This window comes from Schistocerca gregaria, chromosome 5 (assembly GCF_023897955.1).
Source record: "Schistocerca gregaria isolate iqSchGreg1 chromosome 5, iqSchGreg1.2, whole genome shotgun sequence".
In the NCBI taxonomy this organism is placed as follows: Eukaryota; Metazoa; Arthropoda; class Insecta; order Orthoptera; family Acrididae; genus Schistocerca; species Schistocerca gregaria.
In genome coordinates this window covers 253,803,343-253,816,850 of record NC_064924.1, presented here as the reverse complement: position 1 = coordinate 253,816,850, position 13,508 = coordinate 253,803,343, and the positions used below count along the sequence as shown (strand labels likewise).

Here is a 13,508-nt window from a genome sequence, read left to right as displayed (position 1 = left end):
TATCGTTCTCCAAGAATTACAAAGCTTTCCAGAATGCTTTAATTTTAAGTTTTATGTTGGATAACAAATAACAAAAAATAATTTTCTCGTATGATGTAATTACAGATTAAAAATTTTGGTATTTTTGCTCTTATTTGTATCATGAAACATTGGTTCTTGTCAAATTTCATCATTCTGGAGCAACGAGAAGTATCCTATAAGTTTTGACGAGTGAGTCTGCGAGCAACATAAATGGCCATATCTTTTGATCGCATTTACCTACAAGTTTAAATTTTTTCCATCACTAAGAGACCATAGACCTTAGTATGTGACATAAATTTTAATTTGATATATCTACCCGTTTCTGAGGGAAAGGGTTCTTAATTGTGGGACAGAGAGACAGACAACAAAGTGATCCTATATGATGGCTTTGCTTTTACTGATTGAGGTATGGAATCCTAAAAATCTGGTATTGAAACCATTTTCGGGATGACTGTACAGAATTTACATTTAATGCAGTGGCCATATGCAGCTGAAATATTCTATGACAGGTATTATGAAATAACTTGTATATATCATATTAAATAACTTGTCAATCAAATGAAGATAATATTTTCTTTTGTCATAAACTCCCGATGTGGAATGTTTATACTTGCTCCTCCAAAACAGCATTAACGAGTACTACAGAGGCAATGGTCATCATGCAAGATTTCCAATTCATCAAGCCACATGTGCTGAACATCACATGAAAAGGTGAGTGGGAGGAAACAATGATAGAGAGACTGGCAGCTTAAAATGCACAGCAGGCTCGCAAGGAAGATTGTTGTTTATGGAGTCGATATGTGACTGACAATACCTAATAACAAAGATAAGTATGCACTTCCAACACTTAAATTTCATCAGTCATTTCTGAAGAATGGCATTGGACAAGCTTTAACTTGTTCGTGCTACTCAACAACAGATATATTTTTCATGTGTGTGTATGGCGATGAGCAACTAACTTTGTGCAAGAGATTAACCTGGTGACTGAATCACCAATTTCAAACTAATATCACTACTACTCCTGCATCACATAATTCAAGGACCTAAACAGAATCATGGCCTTTAAAAAAAAATGGTAATTTGTGTACATAATTGCTCTGTACATACTAATAATATAAATATGTTGCAAAGTTCATAAGTCTCTTATTACTTGATACAAACAAAAAAAATATTTTTGTTGCGCATCCCGATTTTTATAAAACACTTTGATTTGCTATTATGATGAAATCTGTGTTGCACTGTTATTTACCAAACGTAGTCGTATGTCAAATGTAGCATTATCAAATTTCATTTACAATATGTTGTTTTAATTTTAATCACTCAATTTAAGCCAAAATGATATGTCCAGTCCTGTCACAATAGATAATAAATAAGTATATGGAAAATAACCAGATATCACTGAAACTGACAATGGGATTACAGCAACATCCTCTGTTGTTTTATTTCAAACTTATCCAGACACATTCATCTCATTTGTTTCACCTACTTTAAGCATTACTACCATTTAATTTTACCTAGCGTGATATTCTCTACCCAGTGATTTGACTCTGAGAAATGCAGAACATAAATAAAGCTGGTGTGTAAAATAGATGTCAAGTTTTCAGTATACTGAGCCTTTTAAAATACAAAAGTTCTCAAGGTCTTGTACCTGAACTGGGCACACGAGCATAAATTGGCAGTATAGCATGTGGATGCAATCTTGATGAGCTGCCAAGAGAATAAGTTGTACACTGGTGGCAGACTTATTGTTAGAATGAAGAATTCTTCTTAGAACTGGGGATGGACAATAGTAGGTAAGGGTCTAGGCTGTAATTTATACTACTGGTTTGTTCATTCTTGCCTGAACCCCTTTACTGTTACATAAGGATATGGTGATTTTGAAGCTCAAATGAAAGGTCTCAGTTGTGTGAAGAGGCAACCATTGAGGATGAACTTTATTGTACCCATTTAGGCTTATAGTCTTTGACTGACTTTGATTTTGGATAACTGGTGAATATTATGGCCTGTAATAGATGTCTTCGTGACACTGATGTTATAAAATGACAAAGCCATATTAGACTAATGATGTAACATCAGCGGAACGAGGACAAAAACAATCTGTTTGTTGCAGGTACTCATTTCCGAACCATATTCTGAAAAGGTGTTAATAATTAATGAATCCAAGTGTGGAAGTCATGAATTGCACATTTTTGGAAGTGCCCTATGGAACATACATTCATTATGCAATATTTGGGAATCGCATGTAATTCACGGTAAATAAACATTGAATGAATCTGAGATAAGTACATATTTTATATATATCAACTGTTTTCAAATTTATTGCTGCAGTATTCGATCTTCTGACTATAAATCACAGTTAACTGGGTTGATGAAATATAGACAAATATGACTATTCTCCGTTTCTAATTTCTCTTTATCTTGTCTAACATTTTAATATTTTATGATTGTATGTATCTAAAAGACAAATTTTGTTTGATCGCTGCACAGTATTCGTCAGTAGCAAAATGAATGCTGCTTATATCCGTCAGTATGACAATGACCATTACTGTGCTGATGTTCATAGTTTTGGCACTGGCAATAAGGACTTGCGAAAATTTATTTTATCTTAACTAGTATTGTCTTGTCAAAAGTGAATTTAGGAATTCCTACATACAAAATATTGGCGCCAAAATCATGTGCATTTTGATATATAGTTCTAGAATGTATGCCTGCACGTTTGCACTCTGAGGTGCAATTATCTTTGGACCAAGAGCGTTATATAAATAAAGCGCGCTCGTGTTACCCGGGATTTGGGAGAATAGGAAGGAAGGAGTCTTGTAAGTTTTTGGAGTAGAGAAACATGGTCTCTAAACCACCGTATAAAATAGGTGAGTGCCTACAACTGGTAAGAAACTGTAACAGGTCTTGTCAACGCATTTGTTTACTAGACGGTCTTAGAAACAAACACGTGCTGTTGCCGGCGAGTGACATGTTTTGAGCGATACTTTCTCGTTGTTGAAAATATTTTTGTTACATGAAGAATTGTGGGAATTTTTACGAATATTTCCCGTGCTTTTTCCTAAAGCAGTGCATATTTACATTGCTCTTCTGTTGTAAATTTAGCTGACATCAGCCTGGCCGAATGGGGCCGTAAGGAAATTACGCTTGCTGAAAATGAAATGCCAGGACTGATGGCTATCCGGGCGAAATACGGAGCAGAAAAACCTCTGCAGGGCGCTCGGATAAGCGGGTGCCTTCATATGACTATACAAACTGCTGTACTGATTGAGACACTGTTAGAATTAGGAGCTGAGGTAGGTAAACGTAGTTACACTCTTTAACTAATTTCTTGGTTAGTACTAAGTGACACAATGCATGGACTTACTCACTGACAATACCAGCGTATAAGGTACTTTTAATATATATCCTAAGAAGTGGTATGTTGCAAGTGCATCTACTTCAAGGTATAATAAATGGGCTTGACACAATTTGTCATCTGTTTATTACGGCAGTATGTTTGTAAATAGCCTTCTCAGTCCAGCAAAAAATACTGAGTTGCAAAGAGCTGTTCATTATCAAATACAGGAGTAGACTGCATTCTCTTACGCTGTGGTCGCAGGTTCTAATCCTGCCTTGGGTATGGGTGTTTGTGATGTCCTTAGGTTAGTTAGGTTTAAGTAGGCTAGTTCTAAGTTCTAGGGGACTGATGACCACAGCAGTTAAGTCCCATTGTGCTCAGAGCCATTTCAATTCTCTTGTAGAATCCTAGCATATGTAGTTTTTTTAATATCTGATCTTCCCCAGGGCAATCAATTATGTGGCAGTTTTTTTTTTTTTTAAGTATTGTTGATCTTGAGCAGAGGGGTACTATTAGAGAGAAATGTTGCCAGACCAGCATCTGTTTGTTGCTTACACAGTGGCACACTAATGCATTAATTTTTTTAAAAAAAGTTAAACAATTTAAGCATATTCCTGTGTTTTTCATTTAATATATATGTTGAGTTACTCCTTGAACATATTCATCTTTCATTTATTTGTTCATACAAAGCTGAAACACTTATAATTTTGTGATTGTATAGCACAGAATTTGTGCAGTTTTCCAAGTTCACACAGAGACTGTGCACTTTCTTGAATGGCATTCACTTCAGTAAGTATGAACTATAGTCCAAACCACAACTGACGGCAGTTCCTGCAGCTAAAGACATAAATGAGGATTGTGTTGTTGCCGATTCCGAGCAATGGTTGCGGTAAGTTTAAGTGCTGTGAACTTGATGAAAGCCTGTGTACTGTAAATTGTTCTCTTGACTGTTTGTCCAGAATTTGTAGCTTATCACCACAATCAGCTGTGACAATATGCAATAAACATTAACTAAATAGTTAACTGTGATCACGTTTAATGCTCGCATTGGCTAAGACATCCAGAACCAAGAACTCTACTGAACACTTGCTGGTTGTCAGAAGGCGTGATACACACACACACACACACACACAAAGGGGGGGGGGGGGGGTTGCATTACCTCGGTTCTGAGTGTTCCAGAACCTGTACAGAAAATTAGAATAGAGATCAACATAATCATTTCTGCCCTTTTTACTGCTCATGAAAACAACATATTGCATGTTGTGCCAAAATACAGTGAGACCTTCAGAAGTGATGGTCCAGATTGCTGTACACACTGGTACCCAGCAGTACGTCCTCTTGCATTGATGCATGCCTGTATTGGTCGTGGCAAACTGTCCACAAGTTCATCAAGGCACAGATTGTCCTACTCAGTGGCACTTTGGTGTAGATCCCTGAGTGGTTGGTGGGTCATGTCGACGATAAACAGCCCTTTTCAGTCTATCCCAGGCATATTTGATAGGGTTCATGTCCGGAGAACATGCTGTCCACTCCAGTCGAGTGATGTCATTATCCTGAAGGGAGTCATTCACTAGCTGTGCACGATGGGGGTGTGAATTGTCATCCATGAAGACAAATGCCTCGCGAATATGCTGCCGATGATTGCACTATCGGTCAGAGGATGGCATACACATATTATACAGACGTTACAGCACCTTCCATGACCACCCACTGTGTACATCGGTCCCACATAATACCACCCCCCAAAAAAAAGCAGGGAACCTCCAGCTTGCTGCACTCGCTGGACAGTGTATCTAAGGCATTCAGCCTGACTGGGTTGCCTCCAAACACGTCTGACGATTGTCTGGTTGAAGGTGTGAAGGCATATGCAACACTCTTCAGTGAAGAGAACATGACGCCAATACTGAGCTGTCCATTCAGCATATTGTTGTGCCCATCTGTATCGCACTGCATGGTGTCATGGTTGCGAAGATGGACCTTGCCATGGGTGTTGGGAGAGAAGTTGCGGATCATGCAGTATATTTGCACACAGTTTGTCATAACATGTCGTTCTGTGGCTGCACGAAAAGCATTATTCAACATAGTGGCATTGCTGTCATGGTTCCTCCAAGACATAATCCATAGGTAAGTCATCCACTGTAGTAGTAGCCCTTGGGCGGCCTGAGCAAGGCATGTCATCAACAGTTTCTGTATCTCCTTGTCCGAACAACATCGCGTAGGTTCACTTGGAGATGCCTGGACACTTTCCTTGTTGACAGCACTTCCTGCCACAAAGTAACAATGCGGACGTGATCAAACTGCGGTGTTGACTGTCTAGGCATGGTTGAACTACAGACAAGGCGAGCTGTGTACCTCCTTTATGGTGGAAGGGACTGTGTCTGTGAGACAATATCCAAAGTCAAGATCTGTCTTCCGGAGTTCTGGGAACTGGGGTGATGCAAAACTTTTTTTTATGTGTGTAGATGTGCAGAACAAGCCTAATCTCAACCACCATTATGCATGACTGCAATTATAGATACGAGGCCTATCTTGCCGTTTGTCATGACAATTGCGATTTATCATTTTCATTTCATATCCTTGTTGGTTTTGTCATTGGGCTACCAATGTGCCTCATGTAGGAAATATTATTTTGTGTAGTGTTTTCTTTTTAAAAGAGAACATTGAGCAATCAGAATTTGTTATAAAGATTCAGAGTACCATTTACAGAAATTTCTAGCATTTAACTTTTTTCATAGGTCCAGTGGTCAAGCTGCAACATATTTAGCACCCAAGATCATGCTGCAGCCGCCATCGCTAAGAGAGGCATCCCAGTGTATGCTTGGAAGGGAGAAACAGATGAAGAATATATATGGTGCATTGAACAGACACTCGTTTTTAAAGATAATAAGGTATTCAGTTTTGATTGATACATCTGTGAGACAGATAATTGGTAATGATATACTACAGTTTCAAACAATTTTCGTTAAGACTATTTGGCTCAGAAAGTGGAGGATAGATGGTAGTATAAGCATCCTATCATTGAACTTTGTTTGTTCCAGTGTCCTGATAAAAAAAGACACACACACACGACACCGGGGGGGGGGGGGGGGGTGGGAGGGAGAGAGAGAGAGAGAGAGAGAGAGAGAGAGAGAGAGAGAGAGAGAGAGAGAGAGAGAGAGAGAGAGGTTAAAGTGGTGTTGACTGGAAAGGCTTGTTGTTCTAGATATACTATTAAGTTATTGATCATTAAATCATTGATCATAGATGGATATGCATAGGAAACCTTATTACACTGCACTGTAACTGCTGTCTGTATCAGTATGGATGATGGATATGCGTTCGTTTCTGTTTGTCGCAGTAACACCCCCCCCCCCCCCTCCCGTCAGGGAGGCTCGTGGCTCTTTCATGAGTTGTTGCAGGGCGCAGGTGCACACAGAGCCCCAAACTGTTGTGGCCTTTTCTTTGTTCCCAAGCTGCATTCCATTCCTTGGGCCCATTACTCCCTGCCCTCACTCCTCTCCTCTCTTGGAGCCCTGGCTTACATAGGCCCACCTATCCTGATTCGTGCTACTGTATGGTTTTGTTTCTCTTGTTCTTTTTTTGGTGTTTGGGTCCCCCATTGGGGTTTGACCTCACCTTCTAAATTTTCACTGTAATGTGAGCCATCTGAGGAAGAACACCTTACTTTGCATCTTCACCTTGTGGCTGTACTGCCTCTTTCATTTTTCTTGAATGCCATTGTCTTTTAATGCCACATAGCCAGCATGGTACTCAGCCTGTGTGGTAGGGTCACTATTTACCCTTTCGTTTGAGCATCCTAACACATGGATCAAACTTCTGATAGCTGAGATGTTGCCTCCGCATGTAACTTAAGTGATTGCTTGTTATTCTGCAACATCAGAACTCCCAGCAATGGCTACCATGCCAGACGGCATTAGCTTTGGTTCGGTTACGCGCACAGGGAGAGCTCTTGATTAGAGTGGGTAGTATCAGGATGGTGGCTTTGCGCATGAAACAAATTACGCTCCAAAAAGGTGGCCATTCTTCTACTACGACCATTCCTTTATTTCGGAATGGATTTTTTAATGTGGTTTTGTTATGACCTTGCAGCCTACCCTTCCCTGGCTGCACACTGGGAGAAGGGCCAGGTTTGTTGGCTTGAGGTGAAAGCCTTTCTCTGCTAGCCAATTCACCCCAGGATTGACAGGGACACTTTCACCGCCACCAAGCTGTTATTTTTGTGTGGAAACTATCAGATGAGTTTGGTGAAGTGAGCCTCTGAATAAGAGATAGACCTTACTTCCTCGACCTATGAAATAGTAGAAGTAGAAGGCCCCTCGGAGCCCCCAGTGGTGCCAACTCCCCATGGCAACTAGTTTGACCTCTTGTTTATGAATGCCACCCTGTCCTTATTGGGAACGTCTAATAGCCCATTGGCGTAACCACCTTCAGACCATTTACCTCCCATTTGGATCCCAATTCTGTACTTATTCAGTGGCTTTGAAATGGGTATTAGTCACCTTCCAATCCAGAGCTTGTCATTCTTCAGGAATCTCATGTTGATGCTCTCAGGTTCCATGCTTTGTCGGCACCGGGTTTCTGGTGGCATTTGCATGTTGGTCTGCACAGGCGTTGTTAACACGTGGACCCTCTTCATACCGCATTAGAAGTAGTTGCTGTCCAGGTCCACATGGACTCTGCAGTCATGATTTTCAATCTCTACCTCACCTTCTCTTGTGGGATTTTAATGGCCATCACCCCTTGTAGGTCACGGCTTTTTTGTCTAGCCGAGGTCTTCTCATAGACAGGTTTCTTGTGGACCATTATTATGTTCGAGTATAATGTCTTTTCTGGAGACTAGAAATCTACTCTGTAGGAATCAGCATGGGTTTCGAAAAAGACGATCGTGTGAAACCCAGCTCGCGCTATTCGTCCACGAGACTCAGAGGGCCTTAGACACGGGTTCACAGGTAGATGCCGTGTTTCTTGACTTCCGCAAGGCGTTTGACACAGTTCCCCACAGTCGTTTAATGAACAAAGTAAGAGCATACGGACTATCAGATCAATTGTGTGATTGGATTGAGGAGTTCCTAGATAACAGAACGCAGCACGTCATTCTCAATGGAGAGAAGTCTTCCGAAGTAAGAGTGATTTCAGGTGTGCCGCAGGGGAGTGTCATAGGACCGTTGCTATTCACAATATACATAAATGACCTGGTGGATGACATCGGAAGTTCACTGAGGCTTTTTGCAGATGATGCTGTTGTGTATCGAAAGGTTGCAACAATGGAAAATTGTACTGAAATGCAGGAGGATCTGCAGCGAATTGACGCATGGTGCACGGAATGGCAATTGAATCTCAATGTAGCGAAGTGTGATGTGATGCGAATACATAGAAAGATAGGTCCCTTATCATTTAGCTACAAAATAGCAGGTCAGCAACTGGAAGCAGTTAATTCCATAAATTATCTGGGAGTACGCATTAGGAGTGATTTAAAATGGAATGATCATATAAAGTTGATCGTCGGTAAAGCAGATGCCAGACTGAGATTCATTGGAAGAATCCTAAGGAAATGCAATCCGACAACAAAGGAAGTAGGTTACAGTACGCTTGTTCGCCCAATGCTTGAATACTGCTCAGCAGTGTGGGATCCGCACCAGGTAGGGTTGATAGAAGAGATAGAGAAGATCCAACGGAGAGCAGCGCGCTTCGTTACAGGATCATTTAGTAATTGCGAAAGCGTTACGGAGATGATAGATATACTCCAGTGGAAGACTCTGCAGGAGAGACGCTCAGTAGCTCGGTACGGGCTTTTGTTAAAGTTTCGAGAACATACCTTCACCGAAGAGTCAAGCAGTATATTGCTCCCTCCTACGTATATCTCGCGAAGAGACCATGAGGATAAAATCAGAGAGATTAGAGCCCACACAGAAGCATACCGACAATCCTTCTTTCCACGTACAATACGAGACTGGAATAGAAGGGAGAACCGATAGAGGTACTCAGGGTACCCTCCGCCACACACCGTCAGGTGGCTTGCGGAGTACGGATGTAGATGTAGACCACGATCTGTGCCACCTTAATGATGGTTCCCATAGCCAGTTTAGTCTGCTTAGAGCAATTTCTCTGCCATTGATCTTTCACTGACTTGCCCTCCCTTCTCTATTCATCATGCTGGTCACCGTGTGATAGCCTCTGCAATAGCAACCAATTCCCATTGATTCCCTCATTCCCTTCCCACCTCCCAAAGCTCAGTGTACTGATTGACCTCTGTATAACTCCCAGGTTGTTTACCTCTTCTTTGTCAGGTTGTATTGACAAGCTCATCCATGATGTGTCCAATAAGATTATTCTCACCACCGCCATTTTTGGCGTTACACTCTGCACCCTCCAAGGCTGCCAAGTGGTCTTTGTATGGATCCATCAGTTTTTGTGGAACATCTTGCGGCCCATTTTGCGACAGCATTGGTGGCAGCCTCCTATCCCATTGCCATCCTCTGGAAACTGGGGGGGCTGAAGTTTTCAACTTAGGTTTTATCCCTTGTTAGGCAGAATCGTGTAATGAACCTGAATGGGAACATCTTCTGACCCTCTCCTCTTCCCAAAATTAAGCCCCTGGCCCCAATATCGACCCTAACCAATTGCTTCAACACGTCAGTTCTGCACAGTAACCATATCTCCTTGCGTGTTCAACCATATTTGCCTCTAGATGTTTTCTGCTCTCATTGGAGGGACATTAGTGTGGTTCCTGCCTGGTAAGGATCCATCATCCCTCAATCGTTACGGGCTGATTAGTCTGACTAGTGTTCCCTGCAAGTTATTTGAATGGATGGTGACTTGTCAGCTCTGTTGTGCCCTCGAATCTTGGGAGTTTAGTTTCCTGGCAAATGTGACTTTCAGGAGGGACAGTCTAGTCAATTACCTGCTTCAGTAGGCCTTACCTCAGTGCCACAACCTGGTAGCAGTTTTCTTCAATCTTCATAAGGCTTATGACAGCTTGGTGCCATCACATCTTTCTTATACTCTTTGTAGCTGGAAACATGCTTGGCCTTATTGATGGTGTCAGTACAGAGATGGGGATTAATGACTGTGGTATTATAGCGACTGTTGTTATGAAAATTAATAAATGGGTCAAAGTGAGGAGTGTTTCTGCTAAAAAGAATAGAAAAGCAAATGTTGGCATCTTGCTTAGACAATGAATTGCAGTAATTTAGTTTCATTAAGATGAACACAGAGGAATTATGGGCAGAGTTCAAGCAGAATGTGAATCTTGCTCTGGACAAGTATGCACCTAGTAAGTGGTTAAAGACAGAAAAGAACCACCCTGGTTTACCAACGAAATTCTGAACTGTTGTTTCAAGAGAGAATGTGTAGATGGCAACAGGCAAAAGTTTGAAGAGATTTGTGCATCTGTGAAAAGATCTATGCACAAAGCATACAACTACTGCCACTGTCATACCTTAGAAAAAGATCTGGCTGAGAACCCGAGAAAATTCTGGTACTATGTAAAAGTGCTAAGTGGGTCAAAGGCTTCCATTCAATCAATCATTGAACAGTTTGGTGTGGCAGTTGAAGACAGCAAAATGAAAGCGGAAGTTTTAAACTCTGCATTTCAGAAATAGTTCGTGCAGCACAACAGTACAAAGACCATTGTTTGACTGTCAGTGTCCCATATGGATGACGTACTAATGGTAATAAGCATAGAGAAACATGGAAACAAAAAAAAATAATTTCAGGTCCAGATGGGATCCCAGTTTGGTTTCGCAAAGAATACTCTACAGCATTGGCCCCTTAGTTTGCATTCATTGCTAATCGCTCACCAAGCACTATGTCCCCAGGGTCAATAAGTGTAGGTGACTCCCATATATGAGGGGTAAAAGAATAGACCAGTATCTTCAACAGCAGTTTGCTACAGAATCCTTGAACATATTCTCAGTTTGAATATATTTCATAGAGACCAGAAAGCTTATGTCCACAAAGCAGCATAGTTTCAGGAAGCATTATTTGTTTGGAACTCAGCTTGCCCTTTCTTCACACGATTTAGTGTGAACTACGGATGAAAGGCAATAGGCAGATTAATTTCCATATTTCTAGATTTATGAAAAGAACTTGACATGGCATCCCACTGCAGACGGTCAACAAGGTTGCAGGCATGTGGAATAGGTTCCCAGATATGTGAGCGGCTTGAAGACTTCTTAGTTGAGAGAACACAGTATGTTGTCCTTGATGAGTGCTGCTCAGAGACAAAGGTAGTGTCAGGAGTTCCCCATGGAAGTGTGATGGGACATATACTATTTTCTATATAACTCAATGATGTGGCAGACAGAAAAGGTGGCAGTCTGTAGTTGTTTGCTGCTGATCCTGTCCTGAACGGGAAGGTGCCGAAGATGAGTGCCTGTAGAAGAATACAAGAGGACTCGGATAAAATATCTAGTTAGTGTGATGAATAGCAGCCAGCTCTAAAAGCAAGGAAAATGTAAGTTAATGAAGATGAGCAGGAAAAAAAGAACCTGTAATGTTCAGATGCAGCATTTGAAGTGTCCTGTGTAACAAGGTCACACCATTTAGATATCTGAGTGTGACATTGCAAAGCATTATGAAATTGTATTGACATATGAGGATAGTGGTAAAAAAGGTCAATAGTTGACTTTGGTTCATTGGGAGAATTTTAGGGAAGTGTGGTTCATCTTTAAAGGAGATAGCTTATAAAACGCTAGTGCGACCTAGTTTTGAGTACTGCTCAATTGTCTGGGATCAGCACCAGACTGTATTAAAGGAAGACATCAAAGCAATTCAGACGAGCTACTAGATTTGTTACTGATAGGTTTGAAAAATATGCAAGTGTCACTTCTAGAACATGTATGGGTATCCTTGGAGGGGGGGGGGGGATGATGATGATGATGATGATGATGATGATGATACATGCATTTCGTGTAAGAACCATGAAGGTAAGATACGAGAAATTAGGGCTCATACAGAGGTATATAGACAGTCATTTTTCCTGTGCTCTGTCTAAGAGTGGAACACAAAAGAAGACGGCTAGTAGTGCTACAGGGTACGCTCGGCCATGCACTTAATGGTGGCTTGCAGAGTAAGTGCATAGATGTGTATGTATGTAAGGTCCTCCTTGGCACTCCGTGTGGTGTTGGTAGCTCCATGTGGCATATATATGTCAAATGATAAAATACAAAACAAATATTTGAACTACTACAGGATATCACATGCATAAAATGACATTTTTTCTGTAGTCTTTAACTAGCATAAACAAATTAAAATTGTAGATATGCTTGCTTATTTATAGACAAGGTGGCATGCCATATAACTAAGTGTACCTCTGTTTTTAAGTAATCTAATTCAAATGTGAAAGTTTACAAGAAGTCATTCTTTTTACTTGTACTGGATACTATATTAATCATTTCTTTTGTTCCCTTCTCATTCCTAAACCTAGTTAAAACATTTGTATCATTTTGGGTTTGCCTTTGTAAGATACTTGTTTGTAAGTTATAACATGCAAATATATACATGTTTTCGTATTATTATTACCCTTGATTCATCATATGGACTTTGAGAGCATCAGCTCTCTTACTGTCCTAATATTTCTCCATAATCACATTTGTAAGTTCCCTTTATGATTGAAATTTAAAGTATACCATGTGCAAATATGGTTCTACTGAAAAGGACCTGTCACATCAGACCTATCACAATCTTCCACTTACTGCAATGAAAGGGTATATTGACCTTCCTGTGACCATACCATAGGGTATTTAAGTGGAATTTCATTTACATGGAATACTTATTTCATACTTGATATCTACAAAAAATGTAAAGTTCCTTTTGATGCAAAAACATAAATACCTTGGCTATAAGCTATGTGGATATTTGAACAGTACTACATAGTGTACTTACTAATGTCACTCATGCAGCCCACTCTTTAAAATCACTTAGAACGGCAGAAATGAGAACAAGCTTGACTTCTTATGCTACAGTTAAGCTATCCATTCTTAAAAAATTATGCAGACATTTATCGTTCAGAAAATTCACACACTACAAATTATCTTTGTGTAAAATCTATAGCAGATTGTGTTACTGCCTTGTAAAAAAAATAGTACAATCACATACCAGTTGTCGCCATTTAATAAAGTGGGCCTACAAAATCCAGCCCTAAAAAGTG

The 13,508-nt window shown here is 40.5% G+C and overlaps 1 protein-coding gene across 1 annotated transcript in view; it reads left to right on the top strand.

The window, feature by feature from the left end:
- Positions 1 to 2,736: 2,736 nt before the first annotated feature.
- Positions 2,737 to 13,508, top strand: part of LOC126273164 (adenosylhomocysteinase-like) — a 29,065-nt gene continuing 18,293 nt past the window's right edge. The window contains exons 1-3 of the mRNA XM_049976638.1: positions 2,737 to 2,888; positions 3,124 to 3,314; positions 6,094 to 6,246. Coding sequence (XP_049832595.1) covers positions 2,861 to 2,888; positions 3,124 to 3,314; positions 6,094 to 6,246 — 372 coding nt within the window. The 5' untranslated portion in view covers positions 2,737 to 2,860. The remainder of the gene's footprint in view (positions 2,889 to 3,123; positions 3,315 to 6,093; positions 6,247 to 13,508) is intronic.